This window comes from Zootoca vivipara, chromosome Z1 (assembly GCF_965207765.1).
Source record: "Zootoca vivipara chromosome Z1, rZooViv2.hap1.1, whole genome shotgun sequence".
NCBI classification, from domain to species: Eukaryota; Metazoa; Chordata; class Lepidosauria; order Squamata; family Lacertidae; genus Zootoca; species Zootoca vivipara.
In genome coordinates, this window is record NC_142583.1 from 25,275,409 (window position 1) to 25,302,777 (window position 27,369).

Sequence of the window (27,369 nt, forward strand, 5' to 3'; positions counted from 1 at the left end):
TCCAACTGGACTACTTAGGAGGGAAAGGAGGGAAACATAAACCCCGTATGTGCTCTGGATACTGGCTGTGAGAAGCTCCAGAAAGATGTGAGGCTATCGGTCCACTTAAAAACAAAAACAAAATAACAACCACCAGTATCTGCAGTGCTATATTTCCAGAAAAAGAGGTGCCAAAACTCATCATGAAAGCCTCCCTTGTTCTCTTATAATAGCAATGGCACCCACCTGAAAGGTTCTGGAACTAAGTTTTGGCGAGTTTCGGGGGGGGGGAGCCCTGAGTCTCCGGCTGCTCAGTGTTGATGCAACAGCGCAACAACTCCAGGAGGTAGCCCTTCCTTAGTCTTGCATTTCCCTGCTCCATATTTTTTCAGTACAATCTCCTTGCCTGGCTAGAACAAGACAAGTAAGTTTTGATTGTGCAAACAGCTTACCAAAGCCCCTCTTGTTTATAGTAACTCAATTGTAGAACCAGAAGTTGTGCACAAACAATAACTAATCAATAGTGGGTTGTGACAGTGTGACTGTGCCACCTCTCTGACAAGTTTCTGAATAAGTATATTTACCTCACACATATAACCACCATTTCTCTGTCAATAGCCTACATAAATGAAAAAGCTACTGTTGGTAGACATGCTGCCCTTATTTTGTACTAGTGATGTAATTCTGAAATTACTGTATGTGAAAAGCCCTGGGGTACCTTTTCAAAAAGAAAATTGCATACATGAGTTAGGTGAACTTAAATATATTTTGAGCAAGCTAAAGACTAAACTAAGCAAGGGATTCTTCTTAACTGTTTTTGCTTTCTGATCCTGAGCCTACAATACAAATTGGGAACTTATCCAAGCAGCGCTGCTGATATGCAACTTTGATTTATTGAACTGCAACACTGAAACCATACCAAAATGGGGGGAAAGGAGGTAGTAAATCAAGCCCAACAGTCATCACATACTGAAAGTCAATTCTTCAGAACGGCTAAGGGGTGGAAATCACTGCTTGGGATTCTTACGGTTTCAACAATAATACTTAACATTTATGTGGGGCTTTGGTTGGCATATTTGAACATTCATCCCATAATCCACCACCCTGTGAGGTAAGTGACTATTATCATCCTCATCTTTCTGAAGAGAACAGAGGCTGAGAAAGCAGTGCCTTAACTAAGGCCTCCTCATGAATTCATGGAAAGGACAATCCTAGAACCAGGAACGCCATGCTTGACAGCTGACAGTCTTAGCCACTACAACCATGCCAGCTGTTTCAAAAGAATTCAGGCTACATAAAAAGGCTGAGGATACAACATTATCCTCCTACCTAAAATAATAGCCGGGACAGTTTGGCATCCATTTCTTTTAAGGAGCAAAATGCTCATTTGCTGAAAAAAGGGAGATATGTTGCTTCCAACAGTACAAAGACTAACAGTAACGCAAGTGCTGCAGCTGTTAATAAATCATCTACATTTCTGTACAACTGATAATGTATATAAATGCCTCCCCAAACTGCCAGTTCTACAGCTAAAAGTTAATGAAACTTTTGGTAAACTCCTGTGTGCTGCAGTTAGCAATTATCAGACCGTTGCATTCCAGGCAGAAGAATTAAAACTATAATCTCAACTTTAGCATGTAAGACAAATGACCTGCCTCTGACCCTTATCACAGGCAGTTTACCATCCAGTAACTCAAACAAAGAATGCTCTCTTCAGAACACCCACTCCAATACCCTACATACCTGATGTCTACTGCGCTCCAGAAAAGTTTCACCAAAATTGCTCCGTCAACATGGATTAATATACCACTAAGAGAGCATTAAGTACCTGAAACCTCAGTTTCAAACAATGAGGTAAAACCAGTTCAGCAAAACAAAAGTACACCCATTCCACCACCTTCCATAAAACACATTTACAAAAACACCCCCTCAAAAACCTCACCCCTACACACATTTTAAAGCCCACAGCAGAAGAAGGGGGAGTTCATTACAAATATGTGTGTTTTGTTGCATTCCAGTGCAGCATGCCCAGTAAAAACCTGCCGCGTAAACAAATTCCAAACAGGCTGTCTCAGGTTTGCTATAGACAGAGTTGTATCTTGTTTCTTCATCCTTGACACCTCAAGTATGGATCTTAGCCCTGTAAAGATTTTTAGCACACTACAAAACATAGTACTTTATAACCTCTGATTTTAATGCAGTTTTAATCTTATTTCTCAGACAAGCCATGTCCGGTTATAATCTAGGATAATAATAACCAATAGCTGGTCCATGACTCTCCTTTCTTCACAGCATGCTCTTTAGATGGACCATTATGACTTCAGTAAGCCACCTTTTAATATTTATCAGGTTGAACTGGTCTTTGGCCGTAATAATAAATAGTTGTTGTTGTTGTTATATTTATCTTACCCAAGTGATAACCCCTCTTCTGCTGGTGCTCTATTTTAAAGAGACAAGAATTGCTGCAGACCCTTGGAGCCTGGTTTTATTTTGATATGAGCATTCGTTAGCAAGACCCTACTATTATATCTGGTGCTTAGTGATAAAATATCACTACAAGGCTATACACACTACATTGGTTTAGAGTAAATGTGCATATGGGTGGAGAATAGGGATAATGCCAGTAGACTCCACGTGTTCCTGCAACATGTGGCCATCATAACATGGGGAAACTCTATGAGCATACATACTGTGTTTCTCACGAAAATAAGCCATACCCTGAAAATATGCCATACCCCCGAAAATAAGCCATACCCCGAAAATAAGCCATAGTGATAGGCAGTTTAACCTTGTAGGTTAAAGTGTACCATACTCAATAAAATAAAATAAAATAAAATAAAATGAGACATCCCCTGAAAATAAGCCACCGTGTGTTTTTTGAGGAAAAATATAAGACGGTGTCTTATTTTTGGAGAAACACGGTATACAGGCTCTTTCACAAGTTATGGTATACAAACATGAAGGATGTTACTTTGTTCTCTTTGTGGCGAGGCTGAGAGTACACCAATGTAGTACAGGGCCGTCTTGAGCAGATCACACGCCCTGGTGCTGAGAGGCGGAGATCGCTCCGCCGCCTGCCCCGCCCTCGCAGGGCGCAATTGGTTTCCCTCGCAGGGCGCAATTGGTTGCCAGGCCGGCGCCCAGCTTACCAGCCCCCCGCCATGGTGCACTGCGCCACCGGGGGTCTATGTAGAGCCAGCCCTGATGTAGTGCATGAAGTACTCAGGCTTTTCCTTTCCTTTTTCTGCTGTCTACTCTTCCAAAATTGGTTTTATTGTTATTAAAAACAATTTTTGAAATCTCAAGCTACACAAAGCTCAGATAGTTCCAAGAAGATTAAGCTCTTCACTACTTTTTAACAAGTAACATCTCAGCAGCACAGATGACAGAAATTCTTAAATGAAAAGTAGTAAGCAATTACACTGGGTTTTATCCAATGCTATGCTTGTCAACTTCTGCTTGTGCAATGGAATGTCACTCTGTACAGCCCACATGCAACTCCCAACTAATAATTTTGGGACCATTTGTGTGTCATTAGATCAGCTACTTCTGAGGTTTTTACACCACCCATGCTGTCAGAAGTACAGTGGTACCTCGAGTTACAAACACCTCAGGTTACAAACACTTCATGTTACAAACTCCGCTAACCTGGAAGAGTTACCTTGAGTTGAGAACTTTGCCCCAGGATGAGAACAGAAATCGTGTGCCAGCGGTGTAGCGGCAGCAAGAGGCCCCATTAGCGAAAGCACGCCTCTAGTTAAGAACAGTTTCAGGTTAAGAACGGACCTCCAGAACAAATTAAGTTTGTAACTAGAGGTACCACGGTAGCACAATTCAGTCTCTAATGTCTGGATCTGGGACATTAACTTACCAACTGAGAAACTTCTACCTATGGCAAAGAATTCAGGGGCAGACATACAGCTTACATGGGGTGCTAGTCAGGTCTCCTGAGCCTAATGAGAATGCATCCCAGAAAACACCCAGCATTCCCCTGTGGTTGCACAATGCAGGGAAAGACTGACATCTGTGAGCAAGCTGGCTTTCATGGAAGCCTGCCTGCCATGACTCACCTTCACTTTGAGGATCCCTCAGTTTGAAAACCACAGCACAAAAGCAATTATGAATATATGGTTATATTTAGATTTAATGCAGTTTCCTATGAATATATTTACTGAATAGTGTTCCAGCATCTTCTGGATTCTGTGTTTCTGGCTTACAGAGAGACCAATTAGAATGTTAAGTTTTGACAAAGATGGGGAGTTATTCCTTATGTTTGTATAAACAGAAAAACAGAATGTTTTAATTAGTGGCACAGAGGTTTTAAGGTTAACAGTCAATCCTGATCTCCATTTTGAGAACCTCAGTTTTAAGTGTCCTTGACAGACAGAAGGATATAAGAGCAGTTTTTTTAAAAAAAAAAAAAGGAAGGAAGGAAGTGGGGAGGGGAGTAGCAGCGGTAGACATTCATTTATTTTCTTAGGAAAAGCACTAAAAGAATTGCTATGGGGAGTTTTGACTGTCTCATAAGAAATCTCTCCTCTTCAAGTTCTTGTTAAGAGTCTAACAACAGAGTCTAATCTGGCTAAGCCTTCTTATATAATCAATAAAGCACTTAGAGAAAACACTTACGGTTTATGTGGTCGATATAGTAGACACCAATCTGAGGATCGTATGCAGCTTCCCATCCCCATGGTAGCTCATCTCCAACACAGTCTGCAAAGGATAATGGCTTTGTTAACCTAAAAACAAAACCAGAAAGTAATTGAATTAAGATTATGGAATTTTCCTAGACATACACATGCAGAAAATTAGGCAAAGTAATTCAGAAGTGTTACTGTTCAATAGCTCCACTTTCAAATGAGGAAGCGAGAAAGGCTTGTTTAGGATGAACTGACAAGGGTAAGAGGCTAAAAAAACCAATGTCTGAGATGTCTAAACAGAATCAAGGAAATCTTCAATATATGCCTTTTCTCAAGGCCAAACAAGATACCATTCTGGAACACCCATTTTTCAGAGCTATGATGTGCCCTCTTTGCTCTAAAAATCAGAGCCCCTCCTTGATGGGGCACAGTAGAATTAAACTGGACCGACATAATCCCATATAAACCCAGAAGACAAATTCGAGGATTTGCCTAACTTAGGGTTAAAAACATAAGAGTTTGTTGGATCAGGCCAATGGTCCATCTAGTCCTGCATCCTGTTCTCACAGTGGCCAACCAGATGCCTGTTAGAAAGGCTCGCCTGACGCTTCTGTTACATGTCTTTAGGTGCCAGGAAAAAACATTCCTCTTCTCCCAGGCCTTTGGCTAATTAAACAATCTATGGCCTTTTAAACTGTGGGGTGTTTTTTTGTTTTGTTACTATGTTATGTATATTTGTGTTTTTATATTGTAAACCCCCGTGATCCTCGGATGAAGGGCAACATAGAAATTTAATAAATAAAAATGAAACAAAAAGCCCACAAGAGCACTCTCTCCCCTCCTTTGGAATTCAGTAATTCACAATGAGAAGCATTACTGTGGAGGCAGAGGATAGCCATCATGCCTAGTAGCCATAAATACCTTTCTCCATGAATTTGTCTAATCCTCTTTTAAAGCTGTCTAGGTTGGTGGCCAGCATTGCCTCCTGTGAGAGTGAGTTCCACAGTTTAACTATGCACTGCATGAAGAAGTCCCTTTGTTTCAATCTTCCAACATTCAGATTCTCCAGGTGTCCATGGGTTACGAGAGGGAGAAAAACTTTTCTCCATCCACTTTCTCCATGCCTTCTACTTGCCTTTTCTATACAGTAGAAATTTCCAAACCCTGCAACCTTTCTTATATATATAATTTTTATTAAATTTTCTGGTTTACAATTTAAAATACTCATTTTACATCCTTAAGATATCAATGACTTCCCTTCTTCTCTTTCCATGGTTCGTTTTACATATCGTAAATCCCTGCATATTTTACAAAAACTATACCAATAAGTATTCCAGCCATCGAAACTTATTTGAATTCATCTTAATGCTGCCAGCGTTTTCAGCTGTACACAATTATTTCCCAAATATTCAATAAACGTTTTCCAATCTCCTTTAAACTTCTGTTCTTCTTGTTCTCTTCTTCGATATGTTAAGTCTGCAAGTTGTGCAAATTCTGTCAATTTAAATTGCCATTCTTCTTTGGTTGGGACCTCGCTCGTTTTCTATTTTTGGGCTAACAAAACATGGACTGCAGTATAGTAGCATACATAAATAATACATACACAAGGCTGATTGCCCTTTTATTAACCTTGTTAAGGATTCTTGTTAAGAGATTCTGTTGTAGCATCCTAACCCAGGCGGAAAACTAGGCTTTATTTCACCACAGTCAAAGACCCAGTTTGGCAGTAACCCTATGCACATTTGCGTACACACACAGAGAGACAGACAGACAGACAGACAGACTGGAAGTCTCAATGGCGCCTCTCTGGTGGCTTCATCCAGGGCAAAGCACCCAGCTAGCCCGCCTGTAGCTATGGCTCTGCCTAACCCAAACATCTAATAATTAATTGCAGGAAGATGTCTTCGGAGGGAAACAGCTTGCTTCTTGCTAGAGCAGGATCTATCAGCAAATTCCATGAACTGTCATGATGTGAGCAAAGAGGCTATAATACCTCTAGAAACTGGAGTCTGAGGGATATCAAAAAGGGTGAAGCCCTTTCACCATTCTTAACCTTGCACTCAATTTCTGACCAAATTTAAGAACTTCTGAGGAATACAGAAGACTGACATGGAAGCCAAGAATCTGGCTTTATAAAAATAATACTGAAAGGCAATTTATACAGTAAAATGCAACAGCATGATATGCTGATCAGGTCTATGGGCTGTAACTACCCAGGAAAAAACCTGGGGGTGGTATGATAGCAAATAGATCGCTGAAGACATTGGCTCTGTGTGCTGGGGAAGTGAGAAGGAAAATTCAGTGATGGGAATTCACAGGAAATAAATTGAAAATGAAACAGCAAGTATCATAATATCGTTATATAAATCTATAGCAAACTCACATTTAGAATACTAAGTATGTTGTTTCTGCTTTCCCTAACTTAGGGTGGATATCATAGAGCCTTACAGGGTACAAATAAAAAATCTCCTGATTTTCTCTCAGGAGAAAGGCAAAAGGTAGAGCCAGCCAGAGTGGTGTAGTGTTTAAAGTGCTTGACTAAAAGCTGGCAGACCTCGAGTGCAATTTCAATTCAGTCATGAGGCTCACTGGGTAATCGTGGTCAAGTTTCTAACTCTCCATCTTATCTATCTCACAAGGTTGTTCTCAGAATAAGGTGGTTGGGATAAGAACTACAGTGGTACCTCGGGTTAAGAACTTAATTCGTTCTGGAGGTCCGTTCTTAACCTGAAACTGTTCTTAACCTGAGGTACCACTTTAGCTAATGGGGCCTCCCACCATTGCCGCACGATTTCTGTTCTCATCCTGAAGCAAAGTTCTTAACCCGAGGTACTATTTCTGGTTTAGCAGAGTCTGTAACCTGAAGCATCTGTAACCTGAAGTGTCTGTAACCCGAGGTACCACTGTACAAGCTTGTGGGACAGGGATGATTAAGTGGCAATAAAATAAACAAACAAATAAATAAAAACTAAGTAAGGTTGGGCCGCTTAGTTAAGATGAAAATACGATGGGATGGGAGACAGAAAAGAGAGAAAGGTTGATGCAGTTATGAACCAGTGTGCAAAGAGGGGAGGAAATCAAACATCTTCCTCTCTCACTAGGACTTGAAACAGTTCACTATCTACTGAACCTTCTCCTTTAGAAGGTGGTCTTCATGCAATTCCGGTTAATATTTAAGCATGAATTTTTTCATGTAGCTGGTTTGCACAACAAAACACAGTATTATTTCCTAAGAAACAACAGGATAGATATGGATTGTGGCTAATGTGGTGCGTATACCACTTCCCAAAGCAGCGATGGGAGCTCACTGAATGTAGACAAAATTGGAGTGTTTACACAGACTGTGTTGGTTGCCCCTCCTCACTCTCACCTTCTTCACTCCTGTTTTTTAGACTGCAAGTTCTCTGGGGCAAAGATCTGTTATTTCTTTACAATGCTTGAAAATTAATGGTTCTATGCACAGGCCACCACAATACATTTGTGTTGTCTGTCCACTGATCTGGGAAGCAGCAGCAAGCAGTGCAAAGCTGGAAAAGCAGGCAGAAGCGCTGGCGCAGCCAAGTGCCATAGTTAGGCTTGCCACAAATGTGCCCCAAATCTCCACTGCCTCTGCCAATTCATTCAGTTTGGTCACCCATGGTCCAAGCAATATGCTTCTTCATGGAAGAAAATGAGGATTCTCTAATCCATCTAGGATGGCTGCATAACCAAGACTAAAACTTGCAGCATATGCAAGTAAGTGCTTCAAAAATGACAATAATATTAAAAACTCTTGTGACACCCTAGAGATTAACAAATTTTATTATGGTATAAACCTGTGTGGACTAGAGTTCACTTCATCAGATGTAATCCTCAGACGCAGATAAACATTCACATGGTTGTAAGAGGAGGAGTTGTAAGCAGCGAGATCAAAGAGAAATGAAATGCAAATAGTACAGACAGTGATAATTCAATTACTGCTTGAGTGTGTGCAAAATAAACAAAGTATGCCTTTATAACAGCAGTAGTAGGTGATAAAACAATCAAACTGACAATGCAAAGTTAAGTAACACCTGTAGCAGGAATGGAAACTATTGTCTCTATTCAGATCAAATGTATGGCAATAACTTGAGACAACAACAGACAACATCTCGGCATCCCATGTACAACTAACAGGCCTGTTTAAAAAACCTATTGAATTCAATGGGCTGAGCCCCAGGTAAACAGGTTCAGGATTTCACCCTTCCCATTATAAACAACCAAGAGCCTTGTGATGCCTTAAAGACTAACAAATGTACTGTGGCATAAGCTTTAGTGGACTCACTTTGTCAGATACATGAAGTGAAACACTAGTTGGCAGGTATATAAAGGAGAAAACTGTAAGGTGGGGCAAGGAGATGCAGCAATTACAGTCAGTGATAATTAGCACTTAAATGTATGTTAAATAGACATGCCTTTTTACAGTAGCAGATTGGTGATACTAATCAGTATAAATACAGATGTTTCCACCAGGCAGTTCTTGCCCTCAGCCTGTGAGCAAGCAAAGGGAGAGGGAGGGAGGAAGAGTCATGCTGGCTTACAGCGCACATTAAAGTCCTTATGAGAGGAACTCCAGCAAAAAAAGAGGGAGAGAGCTGCCTTACTGATAGTCCAGTGCTAACAATAAATCACAAAGGGAGAGGCACAGGTTAGGATAGGGCAGCCAGTGAGTTGATACTCTGCCTCTGGCTCCAACCAAGAGAGGCAGTAGAAAGAGGTCAAGGCCATGTTCAGAAACGCCAGAAACATAGCACTGACTGCTGTGCCAGTGCAGGAGCATGAAACTCAGTGTGCATGTTCACAGGGCGACATTAGGGTTCCAGAGAGTCAGAAGGGCAGCTTTCCAAGAGAGAGCATCTTGGTGACTCTGAAGCACTGAACATGGAAAACCTGAAAGCAAATGCTAGATAAAGGTAAAGGTAAAAGGGCCCCTGACCATTAGGTCCAGTTGTGTCCGACTCTGGGGTTGCGGCGCTCATCTCGCTCTATAGGCCGAGGGAGCCGGCGTTTGTCCGCAGACAGCTTCCGGGTCATGTGGCCAGCATAACAAAGCTGTTTCTGACGAACCAGAGCAGCACACGGAAACGCCATTTACCTTCCCGCCGGAGCTGTCCCTATTTATCTACTTGCACTTTGATGTGCTTTCGAACTGCTAGGTGGGCAGGAGCTGGGACCGAACAACGGGAGCTCACCCCATTGCAGGGATTCGAACCGCCGACCTTCTGATCAGCAAGCCCTAGACTCTGGTTTAACCCACAGCGCCACTGACCACTAAACTGATTTTATTTCAAGGAGTTGCTTCTACATATCTAGTCTCAGTTTCAGCAATGTACATAACATCCTTGTAAATAAGCCCACAAAAGTTCATAGCCTGCAAATATATGTGCACAACATTACTAGTTAAGAGAGTACTATTCTGCATTACCACGGAACTAACTCCTCAATCTCCAGTACGGATATTGAGGATACTAGCCTCTTAGCAGGCTTGTAAAACCTCTTTGTATTCTATCAACACAGGTGGCAAAGAAGGGGTGGAGCTGAAAGATTGCCTTCCCATTCTTCTCAACTTGGTGGAGCACTCTGGTGGACAAGGGATGGAGAAAGCAATCACCTCCATTGCTAAACCATTCACTCACCTGCATGGGATTCCTCATGTTGTGCGGATGCCTGATGATAGTCTTCCAAAGCAACTACTCTATTCCGAACTTTAAAATGGAAAGCGTAACGCTGGTGGTCAACAAAAGAGGTTTAAAGACTGTCTCAAGGCAAATCTTTAAAAATGTTGTATAAACACTGACAACTGGGAAACATTGGCCTGCGAGCACTCCAGTTGGAGAACAGCCTTTACCAAAGGTGTCGTGGACTTTGAAGACGCTCGAACACAGGACGCAAGGGAGAAACATGCTAAGAGGAAGGCACGCTTGGCAAATCCACACCGTGATCAACTCCCACCCGGAAACCAGTGTCCCCACTGTGGAACGACGTGTGGATCCAGAATTGGCCTGCACAGTCACTTACGGACCCATTGTTAAAACCGTGTTTATGGAAGACAATCTTACTCAGATACGAGTGATCGCCAAAGAAGAAGAAGGCTACAGTGTGTTGTTAAATAAAAGGCCACTTTATAGGTCTAGAAATGTACTTTCATTTCCCATCATGAGCAAGAGACACAGTACATCTTGAGCTCATGTGCTCCTTCTTTCTCTTCTTCTCCCAGAGCTACTTTTACTTCTGAAGATACCACAGTTCTATGTGATGTCTGACTTCATGGAACAGTGGAGGGAGAACAAACCATAATTTGAAACCATGATACCAAACTGGTTTGAGCTTGCTAATCTCAGGTTAACCAGTCGTGGGGAACCTCCAGATCAGGCATCCCCAAACTGCGGCCCTCCAGATGTTTTTGCCTACAACTCCCATGATCCCTAGCTAACAGGACCAGTTGTCGGGGAAGATGGGAAATGTAGTCCAAAACATCTGGAGGGCCGAAGTTTGGGGGTGCCTGCTCCAGATCATGAGCCAAATTTGGCTCTGAATACCCTTTTCTCTGGGAACCAGGTGGCGCTGTGGGCTAAACCACTGAGCCTAGGGCTTGCTGATCAGAAGGTCAGCGGTTCGAATCCCTGTGACGGGGTGAGCTCCCGTTGCTTGGTCCCAGCTCCTGCCAACCTAGCAGTTTGAAAGCACATCAAAATGCAAGTAGATAAATAGGAACCGCTCCGGCGGGAAGGTAAACGGCGTTTCCATGTGCTGCTCTGGTTTGCCAGAAGCGGCTTTGTCATGCTGGCCACATGACCTGGAAGCTATACGCCGGCTCCCTCGGCCAATAATGCGAGATGAGCGCGCAACCCCAGAGTCAGTCACGACTGGACCTAATGGTCAGGGGTCCCTTTACCCTTTACCTTACCCTTTTCTCCAAGTCATACAGGCATACAGAGGTAAAGATGCAGCTGCAAAGGAACAAGCCTTAAAATAAGCTCCAGGTGTTCCTGGGCAACCAGGACTTGCCCAGCTGAATCTTCAAAGTGAAGCCAATCCTTGCGAAAGGAGAACCTGAAGACAGCACAAATCAGCTGATTGACAGTGGCTTTAAGCCAGGGGTCAGCAAAATTTTCAGCAGGGGGCCGGTCCACTGTCCCTCAGACCTTGTGGGGGGCCAGACTATATTTTGAAAAGAAATATGAATGAATTCCTATGCCCCACAAATAACCCAGAGATGCATTTTAAATAAATGTACATATTCTGCTCATGTAAAAACATCAGGCAGGCCCCACAAATAACCCAGAGATGCCTTTTTAATAAAAGAACACATTCTACTCATGTAAAAACATGCTGATTCCCCGACTGTCCACGGGCCGGATTTAGAAGGTGATTGGGCCGCATACGGCCCCCAGGCCTTAGTTTGGGGACCCTTGCTTTAAGCCCTACTGGAATCTTTCTTTCAAGTTCAATCCACACTGCTAAGGAAAAAATGGTCATCATTTGGAATGCTTTTAATGTGGTGTTTATTGGATTGTTAAAATGGAAAACTTAAATATTATTCCAAAAAAGAGATGAAAAATGGTCACCTGACATCATTTTTATTAGGATTGGTTGAATGCTGCAGAGTTCCGATTGGCAGAAATGTTTGTGGAGCTTCTGTGAGTTCTAAAAGAAGCATAAAAAAACCTGTGGCTTTAAAGGGATTTTTTTGAAAAAATTCTTGATTCTTAGGAAGGATGTGCCACAGTAGCCCTAGTGCACCTCTGGCAGCCAGCGTCCAATATGCATAAATGTGGGACCATCACATATTACAATCTACACAGATGCAGGAGTGTCTTAATTTCTAAATACTAGTGCCTTCCACTTTATGCTGTATGAAGTGGCCTTTAGATTAAAAAAAATAGTGCAGAGCTGATAAAGTAAGCCAAAAGTGAGGAAGCCAATCAATAATGTTCAATTGCCAAGGGGAAAAAAATAAGTATTTCCAATGTAGGAAATCATTAACCAGAGGCCATATGCACATATCCTCTAAAAAGAGTTAGCTACATCACAACTTAATATATAACCAATTCTTGACAGAGAAGCTGTAAAAGAATTCACGTCTTTGACCAACTTTATGAAGTATTCAACATGCAATCTGTCCCAGCTCTATTTTTTATACACTTGGGTAGTGCTCATTATCAGATCTTGCAGAAGGGAACTAATTTAGCAGTCCCAATTAATAAGTAACATGCTTGTTTTGGATCAATCACTGCATGAAGGTTGGGACAGAAACAAGTTGGATTGCATACTTGAGATTCATGAGCAAGCCTGAGCCTAAATCCTAAAAGACCACTATGAAGTTTAGTATCCATATAAATAAATTCAAATGATCTCAGAAGCATTTTTTAACATATGCTAGCAAAAACAATAGTTCTGATTCTGCAAACCTTCTTAAAACATGCTTGGTTCTAAGTACCTAAGGAACATTCTTTATGTCTCAGTTGTTTAAGGATTATTACAAACTGCTAGAATTATGTCACGTTGTGGGTTGCCAGCTCTTACAAAAAACAAAATTAAATTCCAGTTTTTGAAATCCAAACCTTAATATTGCAACATGACAGAAGTAAGACTTATGGAATTCAGCTATAAATAGGATAGCTCTACCAATGGTGTGATTATACATGGTACTTAAAAAAACCTTTAGGATTTAAGTCCCAGGTACCAGGGGAAAGCAGCAGTTTCATATTCTGCTAGGAAGCTGCCGGAGGCATCCTGGAATAAACTGAATTTGTTCTTATTCAGAAGGGGAATTCTTCATTATACCAATTCAGAAGTAAAGTCAGTGGATGATACTTCCAAGTGCAGTAATTAGGTTTAGGAGTGCAGGTGTAGGTTGCATTTCTATGCATATTTACCTGGGAATAAGCCCCACTGGGAGTTGCAGGATGTTTTGGAGTAAGCAAATATAGGATGCATATTTAGGCTCCTACGAATCCTAGTATATCTTGCCTAAAGTTGAAAGCAAAGCCAATAAAATCAAGGTCAGCCGTTAATTTAATAATTCCCCCTTCAACTCATGCTTATGCAGCCAAAACAGCACCATCAATGCATAGCGGTCCTTGAGTAAACCCAAGGTATACAGAAGGGCAATTTTTTAAAAAGAAAAAAAAAACCCTAAAGGGGAAGAATCCCCTCAAAAGTTAAATGAGGACAGAGCATGCTCAGGGGGCTCAGATGGTATTGGAATGGAGGGAGCATCCTGGAAAGGCAGCTAGATGAAGGGAGACACAGACATACGGTACAAAAGGTTGAGGGAGCCATCTCATTCACTGGTTCAGATCAAGAAGCTATTTTTGAAACAGAAGATTTGCCCATTGAAATACAGTAAATGGATAAATCCGAGATTCTTCCCTTCCCTTATACCTCTTTATCATGCACACATAATTACTCCATAAAGAGGGTATTGCACATTTCCTGGTCAATATACATAATTTTCAACAAGCCTTTGGAAATGGGCATATATTGAATGAATTTTATACATTCTTCAGTAATTATGCATAATACTCAGCACTTTGGGGGATGCAAATACTATATATTTGCTGAATCTTGCACGTTCTCTGGGCAAACTGTATACAGAATTCTCTTGTCACTATGTCACAAGAAACATTTTTGTTTTAAATTTCTTGTTCAGAAGGGTGCAATCTGTGCTCTTCATGTGTCTTCTGGCTCGCTGCCTAATCCAACATGGCCTCCAACATTCCCTCCAACTGATCAGCCAAGCAGCAGGAGGACTCCAGATAAAGATTAACTTTTTCTGCAGTCCAACCCTCTTTTCAACACTCTCAGCTATTCCCCTGTCAGCTGAGCAGCACAAGGGGGATTCCAGTGAGAGGTAATTTTTAAACCTTTCTCTCCTACAATTCTGATGAAAATTATTGCTCTCCCCCCCTCCACAACAATACAATATTATCCATTGCCTTTGTCTTCATGCTGCAGATTGGGCTAAGAGAGTAATATACAACAAACCTGCAGTACAGTTCAATCCTGCAATGTAGTTAACTGTTAATATTGCAGGGCAGTGGCTGGTTGGGATTCTGAGTCAAAAATCCCCAATACCTTTCAGGTTGCAACAAAGGTCAGTCTTCTTAAACTGCCACCTCAATCCTGTTGCCAGACCAAACTATGCACTGCTACATGCAGAAACCTTGGGGTCAAGTGCTCTGCAGCAAGGCTGGTTGCATGTCAGGGACTGGGTGGACGAAGAGAAGTGGGAGGCGCCAGCCGGGAAACACCCTAGGGAAGCCTCAGAGGAGGAAAACTCAGAGCGGGGGGGGGGGGATACTGAGGACAAGTCAGAGGATGAAGGGGAGGCAGAATGGTTGGAGGCTAAAGAAGCAACAGGGCTGAGCGAGAGAGATGCAGAAAGCAATGCAGACTCAGGACATGCAGCAGAGACGGAGGAGCCAGAGGCTGCAGAAGCATGCATGGAGCTTGCCTTTCCTACTGTGGTAAGCTCCCCTCCCTCCTTGTCTTCTAGGTCACAGAAAGCTTTGCGTGTAGCAGAACAAAGACCACAAGTGGCCCCTGCCCAAAGTAGTTTAAGGCTGCTTGGGAGACAACTGGCTGGGGAGGAGGACCTAGTGGGAAGTAGAAGGCAAAGACCTTCAGTCCTGGCAACTGTTTCATGGGGGCCAGTCCTGTATGTCGGCATTGCTACCTGGTATGATGTTTTCTTGAATTAAGAGCTAGCTTTTCTGCTTGTCTCTGCATCTTGACTGCTAACCTGCACCTGAACCAGCCCTGACATTGCTCTTTTAAATGTTCAAAAACAAACACACACACTTTGATAGCAATTTATGACTTACTTTACGTGCAAAGACAGGAGCCCCTGTTTTGTAGATTTTTTCCAACCTTTTCACCCACAGATTCAGGCAGGGGCATAGCACCCGGAAAAGGGGGGGGGGAGCTGCTGGGGTAATGGCCCCGGGAACATTTTTATGGAGGGTCCTTCTCACGCCGCCCGGCTAGCCCTGTGCAACTTTGTGAGGATGAGATCGAAATATGGCTGTTGCATCCTTCTCACACTGCCTTCCCCGACCACTCTGGGAGTCCGGGATCATCCCAGCCTCTCAAAGCTGCTTGGGGCTGGCATCGCATCAGCAGTGCCAACTGGGCTGGCACAGCAGTCGCCATTCATCCTCCATGCTCTCCCTCCCACCCCCAGCACATGCATGCACACCCTGGGCACCAGCAGTACACACTCCAGCGCTGGACTCAAGTAACACATGCACCTCAGGACCCTACTTATATCTGTGTTATATCAGACAACTTTCCCAAATACATTTTAAAAGAATTTCCATTACTGCATTTTAGAACCTCAGCTGTGAACTTACCTGAAACTTACAGTCTGCAACGTTTATTCTACTAATCTTGAAAAAAGTCTAAACTCTTGCAAGCAGATCCTATTTATTTAGATTTTCTGCTTCTGCAAAGTTTATAGTGCTTATTTAATTACTACCTACATAGCGTAGGAGCCTCAAGCAAGCACCACCCAAGACATATGACAGAATTTACATATTAGCAGTGAATGAACTGCTACTGCATTGTGGTTGTGCAACAGTTTCTCTTAAGCTACAATGGTGCATAATTTTTGACAGGTGCGGAGTATATGCAGCCCTGTATATTGCTCTACTACAAAAAGGATGCAAGGGTGGCAGATAGTCTAAGTAATTGCCTTTAGAAGGCGTTTTTGCTAATGGTGGGGGAATTTTAGTTACAAAAGCACAGTGTCAAGTGATATGAAAGATTGCACATTATGAAGACAAGAAGCAAAAGTTCAAGTATTCTATCCACAGGCCACAGCGTACTATTGGAATTTCAATTTTGTTTTGCTCTGTGTAGGAAGTAGAGTTTAAGCATCCAGAAAATATTGAGCGTAAATTGCCTTTGGGCACAATTTATTATTTCAATGGTTATCTGTTTTTTGACATCAGAGAGATAAGGTAACTAGAGGCAAGTCATAAAAGGGAAATGTAACAAAAATGGATGAAATTTCCTGTTCATGTGTTACTTTCCAGGGAGAAATCTCAACCCAGTTAAGAGTCTCGAGCTCCCTCTCCTGCCCCTTCACCATGCAGGGGGGGAAACAAGTGAACCATAGAGTATTGCATTGATTTGGATGCAGACCCCTCTGACCACACAATCCATCTCCCTTTTCAGCTGGGGATAGACTACAAGGACAGAAAGATCCCATGTTCAAATGCATGCAATACCGTTCAGCTTGTTTGATACTTTTCCTGTGTAGAAGGGGAACGAGGGAGAAAGTATGCCTGTCTCTCCAGCTTGAGATTTCTTCTCAGAAAACATGAAGGTCCAAAGGGAAATAGCAACCCAATTATTCACATATTGCCCTAAAAGCCCTTGCTTAAAATAGCCTCTCATGTGGAAATCTGCATGGTCTGGGAATTACAAGTAAGATAATAAACTTATTTTCTAGTAAATCTTCCCTCTCTCCTTTATTCCTCATCACTCTCCCATACACAAATTAAGCTCTTAAGGCCCCTTGCCAGTATCACTTATCTCCTACAACTCCAGGCTGTGAAAAAGCCCAAAACACAGATTAAGGAAAAATTAAAAATGTGGTTTACTTTTATTGTGTATTCATCTGCCACACATCAGTGTACCATGAGCTGTGAACTTTTAAAATCTGATGGTAAGACTTCCTATACTGTCAGTTGAACACTCAATTAACCCAAGCTGTTTTTCTTTGCCTATGGAATGCTAGCCCATGAATCTATTCTGCTTGGAGTCACTTAGAAAGCTGGAAAGCATCCTCAAATCTTCTAGTTCAGCCCCCTTCTTGCTACAGGAAATCCAGAACTAAAGCATCCTCAAATTACTCTGAAACCTCTACTTAACAACTTCCAAGCAAGGGTACACCCACACCCACCAGTAACTGGTTCTGTTGTCAAATGGCTCACACCATAAGGATTATTTCTCATAATTGTAATGTTCAACCCAAATCTACTTTAGTGTAAACGACTCTGGGGTTGTGGCGCTCATCTCGCTCTATAGGCCAAGGGAGCCTGCGTTTGTCTGCAGATGTGGCCAGCATGACTAAGCCGCTTCTGGCAAACCAGAGCAGCACACGGAAACGCCGTTTACCTTCCTGCTGGAGCAGTACCTAGACTGGGCGTATAAGACGACCCCCAACTTTTCCAGTTAAAATATAGAGTTTGGTATATACTCGCCGTATAAGAAATATGACCCAGCGTATAAGATGACCCCTGACTTTTGAGAAGATTTTCCTGGATTAAAAAGTAGTCTTATACGCAGGAATATACACTTTGAAGTGCTTTTGAACTGCTAGGTGGGCAGGAGCTGGGACCGAACAACGGGAGCTCACCCCACTGCGCGGATTCGAACCGCTGACCTTCTGATCGGCAAGCCCTAGGCTCTGTTGTTTAGACCACAGTGTACCTCTATTAAGAGAAAACGCCTGCTGGGAGAGAAAGGTGAGAAGTCTCCGAACAACTTTGGTTTTCTGATCTTTACAGCTCTTAGGTGTTGATTCTAATCTTGGCATTGAATGCATGAGACAATTACAATAACTAACCTGACAAAGACATGTGCTCTGAAGGAGGAAGGCAAGTAGCTGGTGCACCCAAGAGGGGGAAAACTGGTGCTCATCTCCAAGAGAGACTCCCACTCACCATTTGGTTGAAGGGGCATGGAGAAGGATAATAAAATATAAAGGGACTACTTTGCACCAAGTCTTTAGGATTACTCTAGGAGAAACAAACCTAACCATTAATGAATCTGGGTCACTGTAAGCAGCAGCACAGGGAATCATTGGCCCCTCCAACTCTGGGAGCTGTCTCAGAAACCTATCTGAATGGTTGTCTTGCCTTTCTTAATGGCAAACTCGAGCTTCCTATTCCTTACATATCACTAGCCTCCATGCCTATCCTTCCAAAAACCAAAGCAGTGCCTCATATTTCTCAGAGGCTCACAGCACTTTCCCATGTCCCATTTATTTCACACCATAGCAACAGAGAAGGATAAACATTAATAAGCCAACTCCACTTAGACTTACAGGAGCAATGAAAAGCGTGCTCAACATGAATCTGGAAAATCCTTCGTCACCTATGAACTAGATGGCTTGGGCAAGTGCCAATCTGTGAAATAGCTATAGTCCAACTCTTGCCCAACCCACCTCTGCTTCTTAAATCCTGCTCCTTGTCAAACACACCAACATTAAGTTCTTCTGATAACTACAAATATTTAAACCTTTTAAAAATACAGTACATGAACACTTGGGATAGAAATCTTAAAAACTTAAAATCTACAAAACATAAAGGGAAAATCAGGGGAGACAAGGTTTTCATTAAAAGCAACTCTAGCTGAGAGGCTCTCCAGCTCAGATATGTACCCTTTTCTACTCGCCACAAAATCAGTATACAGACCATCAACTTATAAAGTGACTAATGTGGAGTCTTACCACTTAAGGCCCCCAACCTTTACCACACAACAGAATTTGTGGCAGAAAACCTTACCACTTGGTATGCTGGTCACAGAGGAGGATTTGGGGCAGATGACTACTGGTAGTTCTCCTGCACTGCAGGGTGTCATAACCAGGGGCGTAGGAAGAGGGGGCGATAGGGGCACTCTGCCCTGAGCAGCGCAATCCTGAGGGTGCCATCGCGGCTGCCCCCCGCCCACACTGGGCGCCACGACACGGCCCCAGAACGCACGCCACGCCCCCACGGGTGGTGTGCCACGCCCCCAGAATGTGCACCAGCCCCACCCGCCTGCTCTCCGCCCCCGGTGCCAGAGCATGAAGCTCCGCCACTGGTCGTAACTATGATGTAGCATTTGCACAGAATGGAAGGCGGGGGGGGGGCTCTGAATTTCGGCTTCACACAGGGCTCTGCTTAAATGTGAAAGACCTAGGTCTGCCATTGGGCCTATGCTAGCTTCCTGGGCCTATGTTCTGTTCCTCTCACTCCCTACTGCTGAAACACAAATTGCAACAAGGTCCTGCCTTTTTGTCCATGTTATTCTGTGTTGTGTTAACTGATGAGACTAAGAAATAAATGAATAAGGTGGCAACATGGAGGGGTTATGGGAATGAAATAAATTGAGCAAATAAATAAAGAACTCATTATCCCAGGAAAATAGCCAGTGACAAAAATATGAGCTCAAGACCACCTAACTGGCATTTGATTCATTTCAGCATATTCTCCCTTATGGAGGCGGTTAGATAAAGATTGTGTAATAAGATTGCAGAGCAGATTCTCTGACATTCAAAAGTCTTCCGAATGAAAGCAAGCGGTGGTAATACAGTTTTGTTTTACCTCCTAGGGCTCCCTGTAACAGTGTGAAGCAACTTTAATTAGGATGAACACTCCGAGGAGGAACGTATGATGAGCTTCAGCCATTTCCTCACCTTGTTTTGCACAAGGGAGCTCTAAAATGTTAAATCCTTCCTTTGTTCCCAATTATTACTGCAGTTAGGAGGTCAAAGAACAGCATGCCTGATAGTCCAAACAGGTCAGAGAACAGCATGGCTAATAGCCCAAGCAGGATAAAAGTCTATTTGGTTGAGGTCTGGCCCCATTAATTGGGAAGAACAAATGAGGAAGAATGTGAAATTAACAATCATCTAATGCCCAGTTGCCTTCAGATCACAAAACCCACATGGATTTCAACAGGCTGTAATGTAAAGATAAAAACAAACAGGAAAACATAGGCTGGTGGGTCAAGCAATATGAAATTTTAGATCAGCTCTGGTATAGCTGCCTCTTTTATGAAACAAAGTTATTTTCTTAAGATATCATCAGAGCAAGATACAGTGGAACCTCGGTTTTCGAGCGCCTCGGAAGCCGAATTATTCGGAAGCCAAACGCCAAAAACCCATAAGTGAATGCTTCCGTTTTTGAACGCGCCTCGGAAGTCAAACGGCTTACAAGATGGGTTTCTCCATTTTTCTGAACGGAATTTGCCGCCCGCCCATTGTGCCTCAGTTGCCGAATGCTTCGGAAGTCGAACGGTCTTCCGGAAAGGATTACGTTTGACAACCAAGGTACCACTGTACAATGGAATGGGTCTACAGAACAGCTGGGTTCAAGTGATCAAAAAAAGAAAGAAGTCATTAGGGAAATTTTTCCTCCTAAAGAACATCCAGTGAAACAAGAGTTTCAGGACATTTTAAGTGGAAATTATGGGGTTACAACTTTCCAGTACCCTTGTCAGGATGCAAGGTATAGGGGCTGGCAGCTCTTGCTTTCCACTCTTTTAATATATCACTAGCCTAGCAGATCACCCAATGAAAATGACTCGGTTCAGGACTGACAAAAGTCATCACATAATATATAGGTACCGTATCTTACGGTATTCACTGCCACAAGGTGCAACGATAACCACTAATTAAAACGACTTCCAAAAAGAAGAAGACCTGTGCTCCATGAAATTTGCAAATTAATGGTAATTAGCCATGAGAGAAGAAATCAAAACTCCTTGTACTGAGGACAAGCAAGGATTAGGCCAGGCATCCCCAAACTTCGGCCCTCCAGATGTTTTGGACTACAATTCCCATCATCCCTGACCACTGGTCCTGTTAGCTAGGGATCATGGGAGTTGTAGGCAAAAACATCTGGAGGGCCGCAGTTTGGGGATGCCTGATCTGGAGGTTCCCCACGACTGGTTAACCTGAGATTAGCAAGCTCAAACCAGTTTGGTATCATGGTTTCAAATTATGGTTTGTTCTCCCTCCACTGTTCCATGAAGTCAGACATCACATAGAACTGTGGTATCTTCAGAAGTAAAGGAGTTGCAGGCCAAAACATCTGGAGGGCTGCAGTTTGGGGATGCCTGGATTAGGCATTACCTGAATTCACTGTCTCACAGATTCAGAGGTATCCTAACTGGTCAATGTTTAACAAAATGCAGAATTCAGGTGTGACCAACTAGTAGGCCACCGGGCATTGCTGTAACTCCTTTTACCTCCCAGCCAGCATGACAAAGAATCAGTGATGATGGGAGATTGAACCGAATTACAATGCCAGGCAGCAGAAAGAATTATTCCGAAAGGGGATAAGAATTTCATATTTCACAATACTGTATTCTTGCCTAGCATACCACCTGTGCTAATTAGGTAATCCTCTTCAGTCACTGAGTCTGAACACACCAGGGCAAAAAGTATACAGGGGGTCAGGGGTGCTTGCAGTGGCCCTGCCCCCAATATCTCTAAACACAGGTCCATTTCCTTCCAACCGCAGGGGGTTGACACAAAGGTATTTGGCTGGTTATGCTTAGAAGCCTCCACATATGGTGGGGGTGGGGGGTGCATGCGTGCATGCGTGTGTATGTCTCTTGCTCATGAGGAGACCTGTAAGGGCATCCATCCAAATATGCTTCAAAGCCCCTTTCAGACCCTGCTGAACACAGGAATGTGGGGGTAGAGTTGGCATACCTGGGAACACTGGAGACATGGGCGTTCCTGTTGTTGTTGTTTAGTCGTTTAGTCGTGTCCGACTCTTCGTGACCCCATGGACCATAGCACGCCAGGCACTCCTGTCTTCCACTGCCTCCCGCAGTTTGGTCAAACTCATGTTCGTAGCTTCGAGAACACTGTCCAACCATCTTGTCCTCTGTCGTCCCCTTCTCCTAGTGCCCTCAATCTTTCCCAACATCAGGGTCTTTTCCAAGGATTCTTCTCTTCTCATGAGGTGGCCAAAGTATTGGAGCCTCAGCTTCACGATCTGTCCTTCCAGGGAGCACTCAGGGCTGATTTCCTTAAGAATGGATAGGTTTGATCTTCTTGCAGTCCATGGGACTCTCAAGAGTCTCCTCCAGCACCATAATTCAAAAGCATCAATTCTTCGGCGATCAGCCTTCTTTATGGTCCAGCTCTCACTTCCATACATCACTACTGGGAAAACCATAGCTTTAACTATACGGACCTTTGTCGGCAAGGTGATGTCTCTGCTTTTTAAGATGCTGTCTAGGTTTGTCATTGCTTTTCTCCCAAGAAGCAGGCGTCTTTTAATTTCGTGACTGCTGTCACCATCTGCAGTGATCAAGGAGCCCAAGAAAGTAAAATCTCTCACTGCCTCCATTTCTTCCCCTTCTATTTGCCAGGAGGTGATGGGACCAGTGGCCATGATCTTGGTTTTTTTGATGTTGAGCTTCAGACCATATTTTGCGCTCTCCTCTTTCACCCTCATTAAAAGGTTCTTTAATTCCTCCTCGCTTTCTGCCATCAAGGTTGTGTCATCTGCATATCTGAGGTTGTTGATATTTCTTCCGGCAATCTTAATTCCGGCTTGGGATTCATCTAGTCCAGCCTTTCGCATGATGAATTCTGCATATAAGTTAAATAAGCAGGGAGACAATATACAACCTTGTCGTACTCCTTTCCCAATTTTGAACCAATCAGTTGTTCCATATCCAGTTCTAACTGTAGCTTCTTGTCCCACATAGAGATTTCTCAGGAGACAGATGAGGTGATCAGGCACTCCCATTTCTTTAAGAATTTGCCAAAGTTTGCTGTGGTCGACACAGTCAAAGGCTTTTGCATAGTCAATGAAGCAGAAGTAGACGTTTTTCTGGAACTCTCTAGCTTTCTCCATAATCCAGCGCATGTTTGCTATTTGGTCTCTGGTTCCTCTGCCCTTTCGAAATCCAGCTTGCACTTCTGGGAGTTCTCGGTCCACATACTGCCTAAGCCTGCCTTGTAGAATTTTAAGCATAACCTTGCTAGCGTGTGAAATGAGCGCAATTGCGCGGTATGGGCGTTCCTAGGGGTTGGTTAGATTGCCCCCACCAAGGGCGCAAGCGGGTGCAAAAATCATGCCTCTCCACTCTGGCTCAGAGTGGCTAGGAACCGCCTGCCCACCCACGCATTCCCTGGGCTGTTCCTCAGTTGCTCTGGGAACCATGGGAGGCACACAGGCTCCTCTGGGCACCCCAGAGGAGGAATCCGGTTGCTGGCATGGGTTGTTGCAGCAGCCCTGTGGGAGCCTCTCCCCAGTCGGCCAATGGCACTATCAGAAGTGTGAGCAGAGCACCCAACAGGGCTTGGAGGGAAGAAAGATGGAAAAAGCAGGTGATAGTGGCAGGAGGAGGAAAAGGGAAGGAAAGAAAAGGGAAGGTGAGAAAAGAAGCAGACAGATGGAGGACAGGACAGCAGAACAGACCTGACCCCAACAGCAGTGGAGGAAATCACTGGCACACTGCAGAAGGTGACAAAAGGCAAACTTTTTGAGTTTCTAGTCCATGGTCTCTCCCTGTTTCAGAGGTGCCAATATAGCTCCTTGACAAGAGCACAGGGGAGCCTAGGTACTTTCAGGTTGCGGGTGGGATGAGCTTAAAGACTAAAGTACTTTAATATGGAGTTTTGGATGAGATCACACCTAATCAGAAGCAGTGAGTGTGATTCTCACCTGTCAGTGGGTGTAAAAGGAGGGGATGGAAAGGTTAGAATTAAATGGCAATGGAATGGAGAAGTACAATAACTGACCATTCAAGTAGAGTTTATATGCATTCAAAATGACTCTTCACAGCAGCAGCAATAACAGGATTCCCTGGGCACAGTACACTGTATGTTGATTGTATATTGATATTTTTTTTAAAAAAATCACTTAGAAATTCTTCGATTAAACAGTTTATCAATTCTTCTGAATTAAAATAAATGTACAGTTCCCCCAAGTTCCATAAAGAATATTAATGTCTTTGTACATCTCTTGTACACTATCTGTTCTCTAGGCAGTAAGCATATCACTAATAACTGGTAATAAATAAATGTTTAATAATACTGCCATGTGCTTGTTCATGGATATGTGCTCCTTTCTCAACTTTTGCATCAGTGCAAACTTGGTTGGAACCTTCACAAAATCAATTCATAAAGGGAGGCTTGCTATGAGGAACAGAAAAAAAATGAGACATGCCTTATTTTGCAGTTCTGCTTTTACCTCCTTCTGAAATTCTTCCTTAACCACATACCCAGCTAACATTGTCAAGTAACATGCAGTTGGGGACAGAGAACAAGAAGGCAAGCAAATTAATAGGTGTCTGGCTGGAATTGCAGGGGTCAGGTAAGAAGGCAAAGAGACATAGGGCATGAGATCCCTATTCACAGTTTATAAACCATGGAGGACAGTTCTGATTAACATCAGAATAATGTTTAAGACCTAGTAAGAAAAATGTGACCCAATTGATCAAAACATTTTGCAGCAAATTGGCCCCAATGGACCAATTTACAAGGAGGACACTCAGTCAAGACAAAGTATTTCAACCTCATTAATGAAAATATTCTTTGCTACTATTCTTGCTTAATTTCAGAAATCATCCTTTGCCAGTAAAAAAAAGAAATGGGGGGGGAGGAACTCTATAATTTGATTTTAAGGTTAACTATGCATGTCAGGATGGGGGTATCATTAATGCCTTTTCCCAACCTTATAGAATTGGCTACTAAGTAAATATAATAATTCATTATGCAGCAAGGTATTTCAAACAAAGCCTTTCACATGGGAAAAGGTTATTCCTTAAAAACAATAATAGTTTACACATCATATTGCTTCACCCCACCCCTGCAGGGAAATAACTCCATGTATGGCTTCCGCTAGCACACAATAAAGGAACATTTACCACCACCACTCCTTTCACTGGTGAACATAAGCATGAGGAGGGGATACTTTCCTGACAAATATTAAAGAAAGAATTCGTGATTTACAAGATGATAGTAAAGCAAATCTTACTGAAGATGAAAAAGCAAAAAAAAGAAAAAGAAAAGAATACCTTTTAGCACAGTAAAAATTCTGTTATAAGGATACCACTATCCTTTCTGCACTCTCATCCTGGATCAGAAACAAGTCTGCAATCACAACACAACTTTTAAAATATATTCATGCAGTTACAGCTCAGAAATACTTCCCATCGATTTCAGTGGAACAGATTCAGATCTACACACAGGGTTGGAAGCTATGACAATTATGATAGATGCCCAAATTACACCAAGAATCTGAAACAGGCTGCAATACAACGTATACTTACTTACTCACCCTACAACTGTCCCATTTCAGCTGGGACTACTACATTTTTAAGATGCCCATCCAGATGAAAAGCCAACATTCAAAAAATCCCAATTCGCAGGAAAGAATTGCGCTTATGGCTATGAATGCAGCACATATTTAAAACACTTTAAATGTGCTTTAAATATATGGTGTGTGTGCAACATACTCTTCTTCTGTAATAGCCCAGCATAGGCGTCAAACACCTAGAGACGGTGCATGTCTCACTGTGTGTAAATAACCTGTATACTGGATACCAAATAAATTATGGTGACGTCATACAACTTGCATCTCTGAGAATTAAGGAAAACCTGGTAAAATGCATTATTTTAAGTGACCCAACAGTCTTCACAACTGGTCCCATTCGTTGGAAAATTCCCATAAACATGGCATAATTTAAAAAGGGGTTGATTCCTTTATCCTTTGAAGCTGATTCAAAATACTAAGCAATGCTACTGTATTTCAATAATACCGGTATATATTTTAAAGAGGGAGGCCACTAATGATCTTTCGATCTTTACTCCTAAGTAGGTGCCAAGCTGAGTTAAATATTGGCTACTGGAAAACAGGAGTCTCAAATATTTCAACTTCTGTCTATAATCATCTTCCTTTGAGAAAACACCTTCCTGAATTTTACAATAACTTTTTTGCTACACATTTCAGCCAGTTGGCATAGTGAAAGTTAATTAGATACAGACATACAAAAGTCAAACTAACATTTTAAGGCTACAAAACCGCAAAAGAAGATTAATGTTAAACTACAGCACTTGCTTCAACGTGGGGAAAATATTTTGCTAAGCATTTCTTTCTTTCTTTCTTTTAGCTCTTGCCATGACAGTTTTACTGCCTGATTCTTTGATAAAGCACTCTGCTCTGCTTGAGCATATAAGGTCTAAATATTAGACAAATGGAATGCTAGGAATTTCTGATAGCCATACTCTGTGCAGGGATCATTCCAGCACTATAAACCAAATGACCTTTGAGCTTTCCAGAGGAAACTCCGAAGCAGCAGAATTATAAAGAGGCCATTATGTTGGGAGCTATTCCAACATATTTATCATGCACTTTCACACTACTTGTGATGGTAAAAGAAAGTGGGGGGAGGGAATCTGTGAAAATAAAAGGAATATAAAACAAGTGGACCCTAATCCCATGCAGTTATGCAGCTGTCAGTCCCACAGATTTAAATAAGGCATTTACCCATGGTTAGGACTACTGTCTTAATGTGCAAAGTGCTTCTTCAAGTGCACGTCTGTTCTTAAGACTATTTTTTATCACTCAGGAAGCCATTGTTCCAAGATCATCCCAGGCCAGAGGGTGTGGCATTACCTTTTTCTCCAGCTCAGGACACCCCTCTAATTCATTCCTAACTGCCTCCATGTTGTAGGAACCAGCAGTTACAGAATAAGGCAATGTCTCTTAAGACAACTCCTCAGAGGGAAGGCGGAAAGGAGGTTCAAGCCTGCCAGCCTTCATAAGGCTTCAGCATGCTGCTGAGGCAACAACTGTCTCTTGAGTGAGTCGTAGTCAGCAATGGTTGATGTGAGCTCTCCAGGGTGCTGAGAATTTGTCTTTTCCCTTCCCTGGTCCTAGCTGAGTTCTGGTGGCATGTACCCTGACTGAACTACTAGACCAGGCATGTCAAACCTGCGGCCCTCCAGATGTTTTGGACTACAATTCCCCAACCACTGGTCCTG

The 27,369-nt window shown here is 42.7% G+C and overlaps 1 protein-coding gene across 1 annotated transcript in view; it reads right to left on the bottom strand.

Annotated features, from left to right (window-relative positions):
- Nucleotides 1–27,369, bottom strand: part of WWC2 (WW and C2 domain containing 2) — a 131,396-nt gene that overhangs the window by 76,217 nt on the left and 27,810 nt on the right. Inside the window, exon 2 of the mRNA XM_060278728.2 lies at nucleotides 4,609–4,718. Coding sequence (XP_060134711.2) covers nucleotides 4,609–4,718 — 110 coding nt within the window. The remainder of the gene's footprint in view (nucleotides 1–4,608; nucleotides 4,719–27,369) is intronic.